Source organism: Rhipicephalus microplus, unplaced genomic scaffold (genome assembly GCF_043290135.1).
Source record: "Rhipicephalus microplus isolate Deutch F79 unplaced genomic scaffold, USDA_Rmic scaffold_22, whole genome shotgun sequence".
NCBI classification, from domain to species: domain Eukaryota; kingdom Metazoa; phylum Arthropoda; class Arachnida; order Ixodida; family Ixodidae; genus Rhipicephalus; species Rhipicephalus microplus.
In genome coordinates this window covers 2,853,323-2,876,090 of record NW_027464595.1, presented here as the reverse complement: position 1 = coordinate 2,876,090, position 22,768 = coordinate 2,853,323, and the positions used below count along the sequence as shown (strand labels likewise).

Here is a 22,768-nt window from a genome sequence, read left to right as displayed (position 1 = left end):
AGTAGGAGAAGACAGGTAGGCCAGGTGAATGTGAGCCAGGTTTGGCCTGGGCACGTTGCTGAGAGGGCAGGATAGGCGGCCTGAACGCTCAGATACGGTGACGAAAGACGCCACTCGAAAAAAAAAAAAAAAACGCCCCGGAGAAGGCTGTGATCTACAAAATAAAATTATTCGCTTATACATCTTCAGCAACTCTGTGGATGCGTGGATTTCCTTAAATTGCTTTCAACGATTCTTTCGTGCTCCACGGCGAAGCGTTCCCTCTTGCATTGGTCTTAGTAGTGGTTGGTTTATTCTAGTTCACTATAGTGGTGACCCTCAAGCTCAATTATGCAGGCCGACAGTCGGCACTGCGTTCGTTCTACTATCTTTCCTGTGGTTTCGAGCGTGAGCGGCGACCAATAGGAACTCGCGTGCTTGCTACAACCAATGCCTCGTTTCCACAACGCAGTTGGTCGCTCGTGAGTTCGAAACGAGCGGCGTGTTTCTTGGCTGGCGGAGACGCTCGTGGTGTCTCGGTGCTCTTCGAAAGCGGCACGAAAGACAGCGACAAGAACCGTGAGTGTATTTCAGCCAGATGCTTCGACGAAGGCAGTCTCTATCACGATTATACACGATTATACGGTCGAGTAGCAGCTGGGAGCCATATTGCGTTGCTGGATGTCGTTCTGCACCAGTAACGCAGTTTCACGTTGTGCTGCGCATCAGATCTGCTAGAAAGGGAAATCCGCCGATTTCACCGGTGTAGCGGAAGCCTGTCTCATGCCAAGCCGTGGCTCAGCGGTCTACCATATGCGTGGCCGCTGCGAAACGACGGTAGTCGTGGCCGATCAGGCGCCTAGTCTTGCAACTACGTTTTTGGCAGCCGCTCTCGATTGAAGTGTTATCACGAAAGCAGCTGTGTGTTTGGGCACATTTTGCCTGGCTTATTTAGGACACTGTACAGCTTCGTCAAAAATCCCCCACACTGTTTAGAAATTGTTTGATGTACAGCCGGTCATTTTTAAAACTTGAATGCGCGTGCGTCAATCGGCCATATAAGCGCCCTAAGAAGGCTGTTTCACATGCCGCGATTGCAGAGAAAAACAATTTTTCCGTTCGCTCTTTTCGCGGCCGCCGCCAATGGAAGTTTCGTTTCACATGAACTGCCAATGCTCCGCGATTTTCACTCTGCGACTGTCGCGACGAGCAACATTTCTGCCGCAGGTCTTTGATGAATGACACTGCAGAATTTTTCCTATGTAGCGATCTGTGTGAAGAGCACACATGTTTCGTCATTTAATAACACTTTCCGCAGTCTAAATTCATTTTGAAATGCGGTGAAATCGGGCATTATCCAAACAAACAAGGAATATCGATGGCTTGGCCGGCGCGGCATTAGCTATTTCGCGGGTCCCGATCAAAAAATTGCTCCGCTGCTGCGATGAGAGCGAAAGTTTTCCAACATGTTTGTAGCTAGGCCGCTGACCGCTGCGGTAGGAGCGAACTGCCCCCCCCCCCCCCCTTTTTTTTTTTTTTGCTGCGAGCCAATTCAGAGTCTCGAAATCGCTACTTCGTGTGTCCTGTGAAACGGCCGTAACGAAGCACAGCGGCTAAATGAACCAGAATGTTCCTGATGAATAGGCCTGTGTGGCTGCCTCCTGCCAGGCTGTTGCGGCATGCGGTGCGTGTTCACTCAGCGATCGATGCTCGCGCGTTCGAAAATGCTTGAGGCCCGCCCGTGGGCTCAGATTTGGGTGCACGTTAGAAGAACCCCTGGTGGTCGAAATTTCCGGAGCTTTCCAGTTCGGCGTCTCTCCTGATCTTATGGAGGTTTTGGAACGTTAATCCCCAACTATTATTATTATAGATGCTCGTGTGTTCTGATTAAAAATATGGGCGGTTGTTCAACAAATGATTCATCTGTGAACATTGCTCCAACTGTACGCAGGAGAAACGATTGTGCTTTTGCTGTGTAAATAATGCAATGTTATTCCCGAAATCGGCAGATGTATTCCATTTGTCATAACACATGTCTATACCAATGCCTAATCATTGTTTTCTTTTGGGGCAAATAGCAATGAATGTTTAGTGCAAAAACAACTGCAGGACACAGAAAGAAAAGAGGGACGCGTCAGTACTGCTTTTTCAGTGCAAAAACAACTGCAAGACAGAGAAAAAAAAAGAGGGATGCAACATTACTGCTTTTTCAATCTTGTTTCATCCTTGTGCTGGTTCTGTGCTGAAAATTCATGCATTACTTGAAATGTTGGCTTGTGAGGTAAATAACCGTTCATTTGGTCCTCGCCCCGCCTTGTGCGGTTGCTTAGAGTGTTTTCACTGTCAAAGTTCTTGAAGAGGCTGCTGTGTCGTGTTGATGCTTGAAATACGTTAATGTGCACTGCATAATTATGACAGAGTTCACAAAATCTACTTGTGCCAGTGCACCTCTCCATCAGCATAACTGATCTCAGTTTTGCATGTGTGCAGGCACCCAAGAACATACATAGGTTTAACTAGCCTAAAAAAAATATCTCGCCCTGCACTCGCCAGAAAAGACATCCCACATCACTCTGCTGTTCTCCATGCATACGCATGCCTCCCACTGATTGTATTTTCTCGATGCACACAGCTATGATTCAGGGCCTTTGGTGCACCTCCAACTTCTTTGGGCATTGTCAGTGGCATAGACTGCTCACACTTATGTCAAACAAAAAAAATTTCATAGTCTGGGGCGACCAAGTTTCTTTTCTGTGTTCATATAATAAAGAGACCTTGGCTGTGCATGGTCATGAAGAAGCAGGAGAGTCCGTCTTGTGGTCCTTCATACTGTGGTATACAGCTAGACTTGTTGGATACTGACTGTCGCTCAGGGTTTTCTTTGCTTGATTGATGCCTCATGTTTAGCTGGAAATGATCAGGCTATGTTTAGTATTCACTTTATTGGTGTTTCCTGTGTGTGTGTGTGTGTGCATAGCGGAGGTAGTCTTTCTCAGCATGTATGTCGCCCACGAACTCGCTTACGAGTCGACTCACTCGAACTTGCTCAGACTCAGATCCAGCAGTTAGTCTGGCTGACAGAAATATTTGTATGTGTGTGGCTGGGAACTTTTTGATGAGTTCAAGTGAGTTCTACTTTATTTTGCCGATCTACTATATCTACCCATATTCAGCATTACTACTATCAGCCTTACTTTCATTTTATTCACGTTCAATCATGGACATTCAAAAGCGTTAACGTTTAATCACCATATTGATATTTATTGACCAGAGGTGTCAATTACGTGGGTACATAGAATAGCACAACAACTCTCTGAAAAAAATTCTTGTTAAAGATCTCTTGAAAAAAATGTTCTTATTGGATTGCAGCCACTCATAACCTGTAATAGAAAGCACCATATCGAAAGCGGCCAAGAATAGCACCGCGATTACGCGAGATCAAAAACATTGACACCATAATCGGAAAAATTAATTCTAGGCTAACACCGGACTTTCAAGTCGACTCATTGGGACCGAGCCGCGAGTTCCAGTGTAAGAAAATTTTCGGGAGTGCAAGTGAGTCTGTCTCCAGAAAGCTTCGGAGTCCAAAGGGCGAGGTATATTTCTACCACATTCTCGTTCATTTTCTTATGATGCTTAGTGGCTGGCTCCTTCCACGAGGTGTTTGTATAGAATGACTTCGTCACTCGCACATTTTCCTTGACAGTTGCATTGCATTAAAACACGATATGTGTGCCACCTTCAGTGTGTCAGCTAGCACTAGCTGTCGTCTATCTCCCATCAAGCTTCTTGTATTCTGTAAAGTTGCTACTGAATGAAAACAAGGGCCTGGAGTGAGAAAATTGTTACATTCGGCGCTTTCCTAACGAGAGTGGCAGCTGTGATGCATATTTAAAAACAAAATTTCTGGTCCCCTGACACAGCGTTTGATAACTCGAGATGCTTGTGTTGTATCATAGTCCTGCATGCATGGGCACTGCTGACCAATTATGACTAATGAATGTTGCCATTAACCCATTGGGGACCACAAAGGAAGTACTGAGTGAATTTTATTAAGATTTAGCACATTTAAATAAATGCAATAGACAACAATACGTGCAAACTTTCATAGACGTTTATGAGTTTTTACAGAAGGGATAACACTTGCTTTAGAAAGTACGCTGGTCCGTCGAGATAGCGATAGAAAGCTGGTGAGATGCAAGAATGTAGGGTACGCTAAGTCCTTGCCAAACGAATACCGAAGTCATCGTGGCACATACAGCTTAATGTAGTACCGACCCTTTATGGAAAGCGTAACGTCATGCTTCCTGCAACACTATTCCAGTGTATTGTGGAATACCTGCGTTGTTTTGCAGGATTTGTGAAAATGTCTGTATATATGGATTAAGTGTAATAGCAAGCTCAGCGGACGCTGTAGATCTCTTGAAACTTCCGTTAGGTACAACAACGCCAAGTGATGTGTATTATGCAAGTGAAGGGCAATTGTCATCTTGTAAGCTAGGGATCTGCTTAAAATAGAGTGTAGTTGCAGACCCCATATGTGTTGTCTACAGCCATTTTTATCATGTGGGTAAATGTAGACCTGTACCACTGTGTCTCAGCCATGAAATGTTTGTAGTTATTCGCAGCATGATCGTAGAGCTCAGCCCCTTTCATGACATTGTTACAGATGCTGAGGAGAGTTGCTAGGGGACGACGTTTTTTTTTTTTTTTTTTTTCACTGTTTGGCCACCCAGTTACAGAACATATAAGCTACTGTGTGGTCGTTCGGCAGCATAGAAACTATCCCTTTGTCTTTGATCGTTACGAAACAGAATTGTTTTCAGGATCAAAAGAGAATCTATACTCTCTATGTTTCTTTGGTTCCATATTTTTTATTGTCGACACACATCACCCTTTGTACCGTCGTCATTCTCCTCCTCCTAAGTGTCTATACAAGGGTCAGATGCGACAATGAAACCTGAATGGGCTCATTCATATTCATAGCGGTATCTGTCCCAGCCTCGTGGGTATCAGATAACATAAAATAAACAGCATTACTTCAAGGAAATTGGCTAGTGCAATTTTAAAGGCACTGCACAAGATTAAATATGTGTTTGTTCTTAAGAAGTCCCATTGTACTATAAAAAGTACACCCAGATTTGATCACACCTCTGAGCAAAGCTATGCAGTCTGAGCAAAGCTATGCACTTCTCGGGTTGTGCAGGAATTACTTTGTTCTTGTTGATGCACAAGCAGTCCGTTTTTTCAACACATAAATTGTAAAATCTGAAAGAAATTCAGAAAGGCTTGTGTTTTTTTAAAGTTGAATGACTCATAGAGCACAAAAAATAGGACAAATTCGATATGCTTACTTTACATTATCTCGCTACAACCCTTTGCATCTAACATTTCAATGAGCAAAATCAGAATATAGTGTTACATACTTTTATTCCAGAATAAGAAAGGGTACTTCGTAAAGTACACTCGTCCCTAATGGGTTTAGATACATTATTTGGTTTCAAAGAAACCGTGAGTGCTCGTCTTGATTTTCAGTCGCCGGTGACATTGCCACAAGTGTGGAGTATACTCCTACTGATATTCCACAGAAGCGAGTATTATCGACATTGCAGAATCCTCATGGGGTGCATACAAAACCACGACTGTTCCTCGCCCCTATTGCTTTGTTGTCTGGCTGGGTTTCTAGCTGCTTACACCAGGAATGCTTTTCTTATCGCTCCAGGTGACCCGCATTGTTTCATTTTTGGCAGGAAGTGGGTTCCCAGACTGCTGGTTCAGCCTCACACTTAGCCTCAAACATTCGCCTGCGGTGGGGCGCTGATTTCCTATGGGGCACTTTGAAGTCGTACTAAAATTGGGACGTAGCTATGATGCTAGCATTGATTAAATGACAGATCAGAGCTCTTGCAACTCAATTTCAGCATTACGATATGCAAGGCTACAGATTATAGTAAAAAAAAGTCTCAATAGTGTTGCTTTCAGGGGTCTTTCAAGCAGCCCATTGTAAATCTTGCATTGGGGGATTTTTTCGATAGAACAATTGGTTGCTTGTACTAATATTTTTGTGTGGCTGTTATACATTAATCAGCATAAACGAGGTACCAACATCTTTCTTGCAGCCATTGACGCTTTACTAGCCAGTGTTCTAAAATTAGGACACATGATATGTGATTTTTTATTTCCATTCCGAGGATACCACACTTCTTAAATTCTTTTTTTTTTTTGTTTCATGTACTTATCATGCAGTGAATAATTTCCCCTTGAACTCGGGTGCACCCCACATATTTTGCACACAATGCTTCTTTTATAAGAATAGCGTGCATATTAAAGTAAGTGGATGTGCTGGATGTGAACAATGCTTGTGTAAGTACAGTGAATTGCACCCCTTTTTCTGGCATCACTATTTCTTATTATCAACAGCCTCTGCGCAGGCTGGCATTCCAAAATATGCATCCAAGGATCTTTTTTTTGCATCTTCCCCTGTGCAATGAAGTAAAGAAAAAAAAAATGAAAAACGAGAATCTGTGCTAAGTGCTGCTTCTGATGTGAGTGGCCTTGTTGGCATGAAGAGAAGCTGGTGGCAGCACAAGAACTAGTAAATATGGGGAAAAAGAAGGATGTCCAAGTGAGAAGATGGCCATTTCTTCTATTACGTGATGCCCTGTAATAATTCAAGTACGACAAGCCCTATTGTGTCGGCAGCGTGCCCGAGGAAGATTGTGTAAAAAAGTTTACAGCTTTGCGTACACTGCTGAGGAGGTCAAAGCCAACCACTGAGTTGCAGATGTTCATGCAAGCTGAGGGACTGTCGCCTGTGCCCTCACTCAATTTAGGGGTGCGGTCGCTAAACAGTTTGAAAAGGTGTGCGTATCGTTTCCACCATTCAAGTGAAACTGGATGCAGTCCTCTAAATGAGAATTGATTGAGTGAAGTGATAGCAGAACTGTTAAAACTGGCTAAAAAGGCCAGCTCAATGGTGTTATACATGCGGTGTGCCTTGAGTTCTGGCCATACAAACCTTCCTAGACTTCAAACAGCAGCTCTCCAGTGAATAGCTGGCATAAGTTCTGAGCACTTACACCAATCAACAATATCTGATTACGAAGCTGACGTCATCATTTGTATTTGGCTTGGGTTTATTGTTGAAATAGAATGAACGCCAGGCATTTCTCTCAAGTGCATCAGCCGTGCCTACTTTCTTAACAACACACGCTTATTGGTTCGTATGAGTCTCTAAACAATCGCCAAGTTTCTACGGCAGCAAAATTCAAACTTAATCTGAAAGCCTCGACTAACTAATAGGAGGTGCTGACACAAGGAGCAAATCAATAATTCGAAGCGTGAATCACCAATGATCAATTTGATTAGGCAAGTTAACAAAAAAGTGAATCGACATTGATGTTTTTTGTTGATTAATCAATTGAGATATTTGGCAGCTGCTTTCAAAGAAATGCATGGGCCATTTGTCTGTCATACTCCTTTATTTAAGGGCACAAGGTATGTTCCATGCATTTAAGACTGAAAGGGGACCCACATACGGTATTTATTCTAATCTAGACTGATAGTTGTGGAATTCAGACAATAGTGTTGGAGCAGAAACTGTAAGCTCAGCTTGAAATTACTGAGGACTGGACCTTACTAGAAGAGAACTGGCAAACATTTCATAAATGCTTTGTTTTTGAGTTTGCATATGAAAAAAAAAAAAAGGAGCGAGGAGGGGGAAGGAAGGTACCAATCTCAAGTTGTACCGCAGTAAATCTCTAGGGAAGTATTGACCACCCGGTTATCGTCAGTCAAAATGCAATCACCATGGCTGAGAACGAACACTCTTCATAAAACCGTGCCACCGTGGTACGTGGCTGTGATCAATGTGTGTTTATTGCTTCCAGAAATGTGCAGTGCTTTTTTTTTTGTGCCTATACTGTGTTTGCATATGTTTCACAGGATTCATGGTGGTAAGCGGCTAGCATATCGTTTGAAAGAGTGACAAACCCAGCCTTGAAGGATGCCGATACACAACCCCGAGCGAAAATGTGCAACAGGGAATCCTACTGGCTTCAGCTGGTAGTAACTCGTGTCGACTGATCTCAGTTGGGAACTAATTGGTCCCAGTTGATACCAGCTGCAACTGGTTCTACTTAGCAGCTAATTGGTACCAATTATAACTCGACTGATCACCAACGGTAACCACGACCAGTTCAGCTAGAAGCAGTTGGCCCGGTTGAAAACCATAATTAGTTAAATTGGAAGCAAGGGGTGCCAGTTGTGCCCTAACTGGAAATGCTACCAGTAGTTCTGATTGTAAAGAAAATTGACAACTACAACATGTGTAATGCAGCAGTGCTGTACTTGAGCGAAGAGGCTTTATCCAAGAGCTTTTTGTGCATTGCTCACGAGAGTCTACTAGATTTCTGGCCTAGTAAGGGGTCTATTGAAACAGTGGACAATGAGAAATTAAGAAAATGATGCCTCTTAGATTTCAAATGAAATATCTTTTTTCGTTTAGACATCAACCTCTTGGCACTTATTTATAATCTTACCTGAACTGTATTTATTATCGTGGATTATTCCGTTGCACAAGTTCATAACACAATGTATTACAGGATTCCTGAACTAGCAATGAAGCAACAGGGTTGGAAAGGAATATCACACAGACGTGATGCAACTGGTACAGATGAAAACACTGTGCATAAGACCATCCGATTAATTACTAACACGCTGAAGCTCTGCAAGTACCATAAAGATAACGCAGAGCATGATACATTTCTCTAAACAGGTGATCAGCCTCTTTTCGTGATAACTCTGTGGACGGTATACAATCAGAACCATGTTTTTTTTTCTTTGCATTTTATATGCTTCGATCACTTCGCTCTCATAGTTATTTCATGGCTGAGTATCATTAAAGACGGGTGAGCCCTCCTTGTGCACGCTCTACCACAAGGAACGGCTAACCTCTCTGTCTTCCCTTTTATCTTTCTTTTACAACAAAAAACGAAATGTGATACGTGTGACATATAACAAAACAATGAGCCCTTAAATTTACACTTGTTTTTTGATTTTTCAAATAATTTGGTTAATCTGTTATATGGCCAGTAGTGCAACTGCTTCTTGATTTGTGGTTTTCGATCTCAGAAAATAGCGAAAGCGTTGCATGGCACCGAAAATTTGGCAACTTTTTTTCACGCTGTGAGAAATTATGTACTTCCCCTCGTCTACTCTATACCCACTTACACGGGCACCTAGACAGACTATTTATCAGTCAGACCTACAAGGTAACATTGCTGCGATTTACCCACATACTGACTCTGTGTAAAATACTGGCAGTGAATTAGCGACTCCCAGGATTGTTTTTTTTTTTTTTCAACAAAAACAGCGATACGAGGGAGAAAACATAAAATAAGTTATTGTAGTTGAATGAAATGCTGAAAGATCTCGCTTTGTGGCAGCTGTCAACAGCATTGAGTTTCCTGTAAATCCACTAGACGGAAATGTGGTGCTAGTGTCCATGGAAGCTTTTTTCTGTTTCACTTGAGCAAATGAGTTTCATTGCCATTATTGATGAATCAGTAGCCGCTGAATAAAATTGGAGGTTAACAAAATTTTTGTGACTTAAGTTTCTTTTATTATTTTGGTTAGTGGAACAAAGTCGGGAAAGCACAAGTGCTCCTCAGTTCGATAAGTTATAATATTCATTTTGTTTAATTCTAAATTCAGTGGTGGGAATGCTGCTACAATTGCTCAAAAAAACATTTCATTGAATCTGTGGCATCTCTGCTACAAAATAGAAAGACTGCTCCGAAAGGTTGGCTTTCGAGATTGCTGGAATGGCAAAATCATCCAACACTGCCATATAGACTATAACCAAGAGAAGTTACGGTCAACTTGAAGTAGCAGTTGGGACTACCTAATATGAAGTCTCTCTCCTGAGACATCCTATATGCACCCATTCACAATTATGTCTGTATTCCTTGGCCACAGATGTGCATGCTTGGGCAGCTTCACCATTTGATTGGGCCTTGCATTTGGGAGAGTTACATATATGGCTCCATTTGCAGAAACTGTGTGCAGAAACACTGACACTAGGATTGCCTTTGTAGAAGCAGAGCTTGCACCTTAGCAACTTTCTCATGCCCATCCCAGTTTCTGTTTTGCAACAAGGCATGTTTATTAAGTGAATCGAGCAACTTATTCAGTGATAGTACTGACCATCATTGTTTAGGTAAACGGAGATCTTGTGAATAGGTTTTTTTCAAAGAGCATCCACATGGCTTCTTTTACAGAAGCGCGCTTACCGAAGCTTTCATTTGTAGTAAAGCGTGTCATGTTTGACTAGTGCAATTGAATGTGGACAGAGAAAAATGTGCATGCACACACACACAGCCCTTTAATGTGTCGGCATGCCGTCCTTGTCTAAGAAGCTAATGAAATTTCTCGATCCCTAGTTTGGTTGCAACAGGTTGTGGTGGCAGCAAAATGCGTGCATCTTTTTTGCTTCTCTTTGCACCTTTTATCATTTATTTGCATGTACTGCCATTTTGCATAGTATGATATGGCAGGAGTTACACTAAAAATGCAGTATGAGAACGAGGCTGTGCGTCGCAGAAAAAGAAAGACATCTGGAAAGTGTATGCAGCTCATCGTTGAGTCAAGTTCGGAAATCGTTCCTGGAAATCATCATCAGACGACTTCCGCATGTAGCCCTTGGCCATTCCAAATGTAAAAAGCAATCAATGGATGATTTAAAAGGAAGTACAATAAAGCGGCAACTTCTGCTTGTTTATCTACATACATTAAAGGTTTGTTAACTCGAAGTCTCTGGGGCCATGAAAAATCTTTGAATTACGTGGGTTTTTGAATTAACAAATGATGCAAAAAGGGGGGGGGGGGGGGGTGCAAGGAAGTTAAAGTTCTTCGAAGTAATCAGGGCTGGTTGTTTGCTGGGCCGGCTCATTTGCGGTTCCAAGGGTTGTGCTTTCCAGCAATACCTGGTTGCAATTTCGCAGCAAACATAGGGAAAGAGCGGGTCTCACTGCTGCCACCGAAAAAAAAAAAAAAAAAAAATTGTGATCAATTGAAACGCTCGCCTGTTTTATAAGACATGTTCTCTGCAACACAGTAGTGTTATTTGGGCACCATGTTGCCGGCTCAAGGAGGTACCCTCGTTATACTTCCATCGTGCAGGGATGAAAGTGCTGCTTTAATTGCTCCAAACTACCCCAAAACAGAAATGCTGCAAAGCTGTCCTGAAATGGCGCTGAAAAAACGAGAGTGACAAACTTTTACTCTTTAATCAACTCATAATTCTTTAGGAAGAATCAGTGCTCTTTAATTTCAGTGTGCTACTAATGTGCAGCATTATCGGCTCTGTTCCCACTTGTACCACAGAACTGTCATATTGACCATATAGGCCATTTGGCTGCTTTTTTTTCTCAGCTGGATAGGTAGGCTAGTGTGGTAAAATGTGAAAATGAGCCGTATTTGCTTTTATCTCATACCTATTATCTATCATTCAGCAACACTTATATGGGATCCTGGTTACTTTTAAAATGTGGCACTTATCTTTTCTGGTTTAATTTGATATCTGCCCCAAATACTAGTATTTCAAATTGTAGCTCATATTGCAGCACATTTCTGACAACTTTCCATTGTCCGCGTCATCAAATTTATTTCAATTGTTGTCTGGTAAATACATTTCATAACAAAGAATATTTACTAGTTGCTTCAACACTGCTCTGAACTCTTAATAATGCATGGCAAATTTATTATCTGCTCCTAAGACACTAGTAGCTGTTGTAAGCTAGCATTTTTTCCTGCTCCGAAAGTTCTTATTGCTGCTCCAAAGTAGTACTTTCCCTGCTCCAAAGTATGCTCTAATAAGTAAAAAGTCGCTTCTGTCATTGAGTACGTCATGCTGAGACCATTTGCCTGTTGTTCCTGGTAAAATAAAGATTTAATAATGGCCAGCCCAAAAATAATTATTTGCTGGCTTTTATTAAGACTTTATAGATAACCCGCCAAGCTTCCCAGCTTTCACTCACAATTCTAGCCGTCTCTCTACCATGCAAGCCACAGTACTTTGTTGTAGTTCGAGTAGACTTGTGTTATTACGTTATGGAAATAAAACTTTGAAGGAAAGCGATGTGAAAGTAATAAATTACATTTCTGTAATTGCTGAGTTGATTTTCTGTAGTTGTACTCGACAGCTGTAATCAATTACTTAATACACAAAGCAGTAACAACCGTTACTTATTTTCTGTAACATGACGATTCTCATTGTGGCGCAAGTGTTCTGGCAGCAAAACATTTTGTGGTGTGAAAAAGCGTGCGACCTAGTGAAGTAGCGGTTACGGGGCTCGGATGCGGGTCGAGGGTTAGATTCTGGCTGCAGTGATCACATTTTCTATTGAGATGAAATGGTGGATGGTCAGTGATGGTCAATATTTCCAGAGCTCTCTCTCATAATTATCGTCATTTTTTTATGTGAACTCTCGGATAACACTCAGTAGAGATACCTACAGTGTTTTGCGATGATGTACGTTCCCTGCTGCTGACTGTAACTTCCAAGTCATATCAGACTGGAAATATCTCGGATCGGTTCGTTCCATATTTTTTCACTCCTTTCTTTTGATGCCTTAGTGCTTTTCAAGATATTCTGATGCATTGCTGGTGTAATTTTTGTGCAGCTGTAATTACAATTCAGCACTGACTCAGTCTATTTGTTGTTTCTTGTCTTTGCAACAACACTCTGGGCAGCTGCTACAAAATTTAACTTATTATGTGACAAAGATTGATTTAAAAACCATTTCCATAGCTTTTACTGAAGCTGGGGCTAATGGCTACATCAAGGATAAGCAACATATGGTATTAAATGTAACAGCACAGAATACCAGGGTCATTTTACAGATTGTATTGATTCGAAAACAAGGAGTAGTGTTCCTGGAATGTAAGGTAATCTTCCACACTAAGGTGATCCTTCTAGAATGTTGATTATGAATGCAAACAAACAAGTCATGGTGGCAGAAAATATGAGTACTTTATCATTTTTGCATCACTTTTGCGTCGCCCCGCCGCGGTGGTCTAGTGGCTAAGGTACTCGGCTGCTGACCCGCAGGGCGCGGGTTCAAATCCCGGCTGCGGCGGCTGCATTCCCGATGGAGGCGGAAATGCTGTAGGCCCGTGTGCTCAGATTTGGGTGCACGTTAAAGAACCCCAGGTGGTCTAAATTTCGGGAGCCCTCCACTACGGCGTCTCTCATAATCATATAGTGGTTTTGGGACGTTAAACACCAGATATCAATCAATCAATCACTTTTGCGTCTTCTATAGTCCTTTGATAAGCCCCATGAAACAGAGTACCGGCTAGCCCAGCGGTCCTTTTAGTGGTTAAGTGAAGCTAAAGGAAAACTGATTTTGTGAGAAATCGATGCAGTGAAACTTTTGTATGGTAAAGTGAGACAGGCAATGTTTGGTATTCGAACAACAGGCTTTCTTCGACAAATGTCGAGTGGCTGAGACCATATGGTATGAAACTGTGATTGTATTGTTCGGGTGACAGTCAATACATGCAGCTCTTGCAACCACCCTTTTCCATCCCTTTTCATCAGTATGCCAAGGGATGCAAGCAACTTGAATGGCCAATGATCGACTGCTCTGCTTGGTAAAAACAATAAACGGGGCTCGTTTTAAGTTGCCATTGTAATGCATAGACCGAACCCAAGCTATGTGCCAGGAAGGAAAACGGACAATCTTGTCACATTGACGATGCACGTTCGAAAAGCACCAACTGAGTGCATTGGACCTGTCTATTCTGTATACATACTTTTGTGGTATTGATGCGCAGTGTGCGGCGCATGCCTCCTGTACTGTGTACTCGCCCCAAGATCAGAGTACAAGCGGCAGCACCAGCATCACACTAGTGTGGATAGGTGGTGTGCATTTTGTGAGCGGTGCAAGCTGACTGTTGGAGAACAAAATGCGTTGACTGCAGCCTACTTGTAATATGTATGTTGCCCATTACCGAATGAATGCACAAAGCTTGCCAAGTGTTAGGAGCACAATATGTCATTGAAAGGGATATTCGCACGTGACCACTGTAATGCGACTGAATTCGTCATTTGTTTCATTCTTGGTCAATGAGGTAAAGTAACCACGAATATGACAATACAAAAAGGTAACAACATACAGCTTTGTTCAATCGATTATCTACACACAGTGATACAACAATGTTTGGTTATTTGATAAGACAAAGGTTTTTTTTCAAGGGAGTCAACCTATAACAATGCCACAAAAGCGCTCAAAATAATGTAAAAAAAGACTGTGTTTTGCGGGACATTATATGATATAACCTAGGCATGCCATCTGGATCAATTTTTTTTACCATCTTGATTCTTTAAAGTGAACTCAAATCTAAGCAGACGAGTGGTCTCGCACAATGTTCAAAATGCGCCTAGTGACTCATGTTGAGCAATGGCCATGTACTTCTATTCTTTTTAAAGGAGAATGTAAGTACTGAAGTGGCAGAATTTACTTGACGCAAATATTTCATTGTAATGGGACCGTGCAATGCAAAAAGTATCTGTAGTAAAATCAAAGCTTATGGCATCATCAAATTGCACAACAGCGCTGCACTTACAATAAGCAAGATTTGGTCAACCTGCCTTCTTCGTCCTTGTTAATACTGACTCACTTATATGTTATCTAATATTCCTTATGTTTAAGATGACGCCAAGGGCACTTCAGTACAAAGTGCTTCAATGACAGAGTGGTATGTAAATCATCATAATATAACATGAATAAAGAAAACTTACACACAGAATAGACATCGCATGTGTGGTTCTGCAGCTCCATTTTGTCTTTTCGCGTAAATACTATGATTGTTAGGAAGCACCAACTCCCTCAAGACATTCGACAAAGCGAGACCTTTACCGACATGACCCTGGCAAATGGAAGGTACGACAACTCCCAGTACTCGGCGAGGGCACATACTGATCTTACTGCAGTGCATATACAGGCGAGCAAGTCGAAATGCTGGCGTATATAGTGCTAGGCAAACGTGCAAGCAGTTGAGCTTGTGCTAACATAGCGGGATGAGCCGCCCTTTGAGGATGAACATATTGTGCACACATATGCTAGCCTTACATGGCTAGCAGACAATGCAAAGACCAATCCACACAAGGCACGCTTTAACCAGTGGCCACCTGATGTTGACACATTTCGATCTTGGGGCAAATACATCTAGGAAAACTGTTGCACAATGAAGAATTGCCAGTTAGCACTTGTCCTGTCAGTGTGTTTGTCTGTTTCATACCAAATTACATATGCTGAAGTTTATCGCTGTGTAAAGATTAACTGGTACAGCCAGTACAGTTGGGAAGCATGTGTGCTTGATCATTGTGGCTAATGTTGATGTGAAATTCATAATGCTATTTGGGTACTTTTTCTGCTTGTGAAGTGTGTATTACAGGCAGTTTCTGTGTCTTGCACTCAGTCCTTGGAACACCACAAGTTCCCTGACGATGCCATCATACCGCAAGCCACCTACGAACAACGATTCTAGCATTGGAGGTGAAGAGCAGAAAGCGGAGGCTAGCGAGGGGCCCCAGAGATCTGGAATTTCTGGGCTCTTGCACCCAGTGCCCGGATGTCACAGCTTTGGTGAATGCCACCCCTTGCAACAGCCAAAACAAGACGTGCCACTGAACCCTCCCTTGCGACGGCCAAGGGAAGACCGGTCACTGAACCCTTTACTTGTGCTCGGGACCACTGCACCCTTGATGTTGTTCCAAGATGCATTTGCAGTCCTGAATGACTTCTGGTAAGCTTCTTTTTTACCGTCAGGAATATGTCCTGCATGACATGTGGTCCGCCGTCTTTTCAGCAACTAGGCCTGTATCGCTGGTGTTGTATGTGTCTCAGTTTTGTTATAGTTGCATCCACAACAAAGCTAACAGGGTGTGCAAAAAAAGTTTGTTGTAGTGAAATTTCATGTATAGACCACAAGTTTTGGGAATGACTTGTTCTCTGGGTCTAGAAAGCGACTGCATTATTTTTTACATCACTCTCACTGACTTATGCTTATTTGGTTGCACGTAAGGTGCCGTATTTTATCGCCTATAAGTTTGAACAAAGTATACAGACAATGGGTAGCCAAAGTTGGTTTGCAGCTTATGCGCTGATTTCAGTGCATAAGTTGGCTTCACTGCACAGGTTCACGGTAGTGTAAAGCCTTCATGTCGATTTGCAGGCATCATTTTTCTATCATTTTTGTTCTATGGTTTGTAGGGGAAGGTAATACGAAAAAAAGATACAGCAATGAGACGACTCCCAAGTGAATGCCTGCTTTAAAGCTTCGAGGGTGGCAGGAAGCTACAAAAGCTACGAGCTGAAGTATGAAGCACCATAGTTTGAAGTGAAGGACAGGAAAGCACTTTGTGCCTTTTTACAACTTTCGATACCTTAAGAGCTGTGTGGTAGGTATAGATGATCATGATAGTAGCAATGATGGAAGTGCTGCTCCAACTGCTCTAAACTGCTCTAAAAGAGAAATGCTGCTTCATGCAGGGTCAAAGTGCAATAATTGCTAGTAACTGCTCCAAACCTGCTTTGAAAGGATGTTGGCAAACTAAAAAGAATGATAAAGTTTAACCATGGGACCATCCCGTGAGCCTAAGCGAAACCATAGGCAAGCTGTATACACTATCATCCTAGTATGTTACTCGGTGGCGTAAACCCAGAAAAACCTCAAGGGGTGACACATATCAGGCCATGGTGTCCATTTCATATTTTTAATATGCGTTGTATTTATATATATATATAGGAATTAAATCCTGCTTTCAAATAAAATTAAAAGAAAACTGAGCATGGGGTTCGAGCTCGAGCAATTGCATTTTTCAATGCAGTCTCTTTTTTTTTTCACCTTTTTTTCGATTTCCATAGTTCACACAGTTAAGGGGCACTTAACACAGGCACGCACTAAAAGATAAAAAGCCATTTAAAAAGCCTATTGTGCTATACTTAACTGTTAACTCGGTTATATCACGTGCTAAAGCTAAATCTCAAGTGGAACACTTGCTAGGCGTGTCCTCCTTAGCCTGAACATCAAAAAAGTCCGGACTCTCTTGACCCCATTTTCTCCGCCTATGGTTTACGCCAACTATACTGCTTGTATACTAGCTGCATACCAGCATACTGCATGTTTATTTATACAGTTAAACCGCTTTATAAGAGACATGCTCTGGGCAGCAATTCTTGTCTCTTATATGAGATGTGTCTTATAAGCAGGGCACCTGGTATTCGTTTTCTTCTCAGAATCAGAAATGATTTTATTAAGTCATCAGGAGCATTACAAATTGTTAGTATAACAATCTGTATTTTATTGTAGGCACACTTGTGTCGCTCATGCTTGTTTGTTTCTTGTATCAGTGTCTCTTTTAAAGGGGTCCAGCTGTAAATATGAATATTTATTAGATGCTTAAGGGATGTTTTAGACTTGAGGAGTTGTCAGGAACATGCATCTGCTCCAAAAACACCAATAGAAACCCTAATCTGTAGCATTTTTTTTGCTCAAGACACTTGAGGCTGCTCCAAAGCACCATTTTTTCTGCTCCAGAATCTTCTCCAAAAAAGAAAATGTCGCTTTCATCACTGTAGTAAGGAACCATGGTTTTGTTCGCAGTCGTCAGTTAGTTCAATCTTGGTGCGCTGGCCACACATGTGCCATCAGAACAGCTTCTATGACTGTGTCTACTGCAGTTTTGTTGGCAGAGGTCATGGCAGAATATAGTTTTGTTTGGTTCTCATGCCTCTTTCAAAGGCCTTGGTTGTTATGCCCAGTGGCAGAAACGTAGTCGAAGTGTGCCAGATGGATGTTGCAATGCGCTGCTTGAGAAGTTTTTGTGAGGATATACAGCAATCACAGGCCTTTTATTCACAAGATAGCACTTGCAAAATTTTCCAAGGTGGTAGGTAGCAACGTTACTGAAAGTTTTTTTTTTCCAACTTGGCTTTAGATCTTCCATTTTCACTGCTTCACAAGCCTGTTCGAAGGCCCGCAGTTGGTCACTGACATTAGTTTGAAAAATCAATGATATTCCTTGAGTGAGCCTCACTTAGCAGGGTGTCTACTACCAACCTGGAAAAGCCACGGAATTTCTGAAAAACTTGGTCAGGTCATGGAAACTGATTGCAGTCTGTGGGTTTGTTACAAAAATAAGCATTACAATTGATCAAAGCTTAAAAAGTCGCTCCTTCTAGAAGAGGTGGGAAATAAAGGCAGTGTATAACTGTCACCTCTTAGTGCAAACTCAAAAGGATACACCACTAAAAAAAAAGTTTACTGACATTTCGGCACCTCATGTGAGAGGCTTGTTCACAATAAAAGCCATAAGAAAGGCACAGCGTATTTAAAAAGATATTAAAGAGCAAAACTGTTTTTTGCATGTTAGGATAGTACAATTTCACAATCTCTAAAACACCATTCTTACCGTGGCAGAACGTTTGGTAAGCGAGAATGTGCACCACAAAAAATGCGGGGGAAGATGCCACCTTAAGATTCCTATCCCAAGCACGCTGTGATGTCATAGATTTTGAAGACGTACTGGGTCCTACATAACTGCTACTCAATAAAAATTAAGCACATTATCATCTGTAGGTGCCATATATCTAGCATACGAAGTTGCAGAAAATTTCCTCAGGCCAATGTCATGAAAAGACAAACAGTGCATTCTGAAATAGGTCTTCATGTGCAGATATTTATGAACAAAATTTAAGAATGAAACTTCAACTTTTATTTTCTTTTTATGATAGTGAAAAAAAAAGGCATCAAAGTTCCCAGAATGTAGTTTGTTAATCTAAACCACGTCATTGTTTCTAGCTTTTTAGTGTCCCTTTAAGTACGCCTAAGTACATGACATAAGCCTTGAGAGTACATTGTCAAAAGTGTCCCATCACTCCTGTTCAGCATGTGGGAAGTTGTCTGTATGTGCAGGGATTCCACGGGCAGGCATGTTGCTGGCTTAACTTTTTTTTTTACTACAGCATGTGCGCGTGACCAGTCAGTTTGATGGCTTGTAGATTCTACATGTTCAGCAAGGGCGTTTGAGCCCCTGTGTCATTTGGTGACATCATGTTCATGTTGTTTAACTCTTCTTGAACTTGCCAATTTCACCGTTACACAAGTTTTCATAATCGTGGGAGCCTATGGTGTGAAGAAGAACGAGGACATTTTTTTCCTTCACATTGACTACAGCATATTTTAGCTTCCATGTTGGTACATGAACTATTTGAATGTCGGCTGCATACACAGCATATCTGAATTTGGAACCTGTACATTACTCATGTAGGTAAATTTGTGCATGCTTCGTTTAGTCGCGATTTCGGCCTGGCTTGAAGGTCTGGTTAGGCTAGAACTGCCATCAGCAGAAGCTTGCCGGGGTATGTCGTGCCTCTTATTATTGTTATTATATAAGGATTGTTATTATTGGCGATGCAATGGCAAACGTTCTCACCTATGCACTCATTGCTGGTATCTGTGTATTTTCGACTAAATTTCTCATTTAAGTTTTTTGAGATTGTGTCCTTAAATCTGTGATCATTCTTTAGCGTCACGTTCATATAAGAGTACATAAACGAAAGTTCTTTTACCTTCCTCTTACCTTCCAAAGTTGCAGCGCTCCGGGGTGTTCTATTTTTTTACCTGGATATCTTTGACGTCGACAACCGTCCCCTGGGCCGCACAAGTGCTGTAACCTACCGCATCGGCACTTGCGATGCCAGTCCACTCCACAAACGCCCTTGTCGCCTGTCACATGCTGAGCACCAAGTTATACAGACGAAGGTCGCGAAAATGCTGAGTGAAGACGTCATTGAGCATTCATCGAGTCCTTGGGCATCCCCTGTGGTCTTAGTTAAAAAGAAGGACAACACTTGGCGGTTTTGCGTCGACTATCGCTACCTGAATCGAATCACGAAGAAGGACGTTTATCCTTTACCCCGAATCGATGATGCGCTCCACTGCCTCCACGGCACCAACTATTTCTCGTCCCTTGACCTTTGATCCGGATAATGGCAAATTTGGGTCGACGACCGCGACCGCGAGAAGACAGCATTCATCACACCCCACGGCCTTTACCAATTCAAGGTCATGCCTTTTGTATTGTGCAATGCCCCGGCTGCTTTTGAACGTATGGTGGACTCTCTTCTTCGCGGTTCCAAATAGTCGACCTGCCTTTGCTATCTGGATGATGTAATCATTTTCTCGCCCTCCTTCGAAAGCCATCTGTCTCGTCTCTCGGCAATTCTTGACGTTTTTCGTTCCGTTGGTCTCCAACTGAATTGGTCGAAATGCTCATTTGGATGCCGGTAGATTAAACTACTCGGCCACCCTGTTGACGCCACTGGTGTTCAACCCGACCCCGACAAAGTCCGTGCAGTCTGAGAATTCCTGGTTCCGTGTTCTACTCAAGAAATTTGCAGTTTTATTGGGCTCTGCTCATACTTCCGCCGCTTTGTCTTCAACTTTGCAGATATTGCTAGGCCCCTCACGGATCTCCTCAAAAAGAATGTGGCCTTTTCTTGGGGAAGGGACCAAGAACATTTTTTTGCGTCGCTAATTACCACCCTCATATCACCACCTGCTCTGGCTCATTTTGATCCAGCGGCTCGAACAGAGCTTCGCACCGATGCAAGCGGCCATGGCATTGGTGCTATACTCACTCAGATACAGAATGGCACCAACCGTGTGATAGCCTACGCTAGCCGCCTTTTGTCGCAAGCGGAACAAAATTATTCCATCACTGAGTGGGAATGCTTAGCCCTCGTTTGGGCTGTTGCGAAATTCCGTCCGTACTTATACGAACGTCCGTTCGCAGTCATCACGGAGCATCATGCGCTTTGCTGGCTGTCGACGCTTAAGGACCCCACAGGAAGACTCGGCCGATGGGCACTTCGATTACAGGAGTACACGTTCTCGGTTGTTTACAGATCTGGAAAGCTGCACAGCGATGCTGACTGCTTATGCTGGCACCCGGTTGATCCACCCAGCTCCACTGATTTGGAATCCCATGCCTGCGCTTTAGCCATCACTGATTTTCTGAACGTGGCCGATGAACAGTGCCGAGATCCATCGCTGCTCACCATCATTGACCGCCTTCAATCGCATTATGCTGACCCTTCTCTTAGCGGATACCTGCTTCAAGACAACGTTTTGTACCGCCGCAACTTACACCCTGACGGCGCGGAACTTTTACTCGTCGTACCGCATCACCTGCGAAAGAATGTTCTGCAACAATTCCACGATGCTCCAACATCTGGACATCTAGGAGTCTCCAGAACTTACGACCGCATTCGACGGCTATTCTGGAAGTGTCTCTACTGCTCTGTTCGATGTTACGTCGCATCTTGCGACTTCTGCCAACGCCGAAAGAAGCGTACGACTCCCCCTGCCGGTCTTCTTCAACTTAGTGAAGTTCCAACAGAGCCATTTTATCGAGTGGGGTTGGACTTGCAAGATCCCTTTCCTACTTCTACAACTGGAAATAAATGGATTGCAGTGGCCACAGACTATGCCACTCGGTATGCAACCACTCGAGCGCTTCCAACCAGCTGCGCAACCGACGTTGCCGACTTCCTGCTGTACGACATTATTTTCCAGCATGGCGCTCCGTCTCACCTGCTTATAGACCGTGGTCGCTACTTTCTATCTTGTGTGGTTGATGATCTACTCCGATCTTGTGCTACCCGTCACAACTTCACCACATCTTACCACCCGCCTTATGGAGCGCCTAAACTGCACATTGACAGACATGCTTTCCATGTACATATCTACCAACCACACTGATTGGGACATAGCTCTTTCGTTTGTAACCTTCGCCTATAACTCGTCGCGTCATGAAACAGCGGGCTGCTCCCTTTTTTATCTACTCTTCGGACATCTCTTACTGCCCTTTGACACACTGCTTTTATCAGACCACCCATCGTCCTACGAGGGCGCGCGGTAATTGTTGTCGCAGACAGCACAGAAGTCCCTTTATGACCGTCGACATAGAGATGCCGTTTTTTCTGTGGGATCTCTTGTTCTCCTGTGGCTCCCATCTCAACGTGTTGGCCTCAGCGAGAAACTACTATTGCGATACGCTGGGCCCTACCGAGTCATTCGTCAGGTCACACCTGTGATCTACGAAATTGCCGCTACCACAAACTCATCAGCTGCTGCACCCAGACCGGAAATAGTCCACGTTTCTCGTCTCGAGCCCTACAACGGCGACTCACTCATTTAACAGGCACCGACACGGTGCCTCATGGGCCGGAGTGATGATACGTGTATGGAACTGTCGCCCCGACACAGCTGAATTGGCACCCAAATGAAGAAGACGACAACGTGGTTGTTGTGGGTTGGACTCTCGAGCTTCTCCCGTTGGCCTGCATGACTGTGCGCTCTTTAAGCCGTTGGCAAGACCAGCTCTTGGTGAATAAAGCTTCTTCGTAACAATATTTTTCAAATGTCAGTTCTTTAAACGTTACTCCCAGTTTTTTCTTGCAGGCATTTGAGAACTTCCATCGGGATCCAAGCGCCAAAGTCCAAAGAATTAAAACACCAACATGCATGTGCTCGTTGGGGGAAAAAAAAGATAGATTTTGCAGTACCCCGAGACATGCTTGTAAACTTTCTGTGCTACTATAACCTCTGCTTCGCGTTTAGATAACTGACAGTGTAAAAACCGCTTCAGCGATTGGAGTGGTGTTTGTCTCTTTAGCCAGCGTTCATCTGAGTTATACGACGTAGTGTCCAAAAG

At 43.0% G+C, this 22,768-nt stretch overlaps 1 protein-coding gene across 3 annotated transcripts in view; it reads left to right on the top strand.

Moving 5' to 3' along the window:
- The first annotated feature begins 421 nt into the window (after nucleotides 1-421).
- LOC119181200 (uncharacterized) overlaps nucleotides 422-22,768 on the top strand; it is an 84,305-nt gene continuing 61,958 nt past the window's right edge. The window contains exons 1-3 of one of the 3 annotated variants that reach the window (XM_075883940.1): nucleotides 422-558; nucleotides 3,458-3,575; nucleotides 15,466-15,792. In XM_075883940.1, the coding sequence (XP_075740055.1) occupies nucleotides 15,494-15,792 (299 nt within the window). In that variant the 5' untranslated portion in view covers nucleotides 422-558; nucleotides 3,458-3,575; nucleotides 15,466-15,493. Of the gene's footprint in view, nucleotides 559-3,457; nucleotides 3,576-14,743; nucleotides 14,928-15,441; nucleotides 15,793-22,768 lie in introns of those variants that run through there. The other 2 variants (XM_075883939.1, XM_075883938.1) reach the window with 2 other exon arrangements.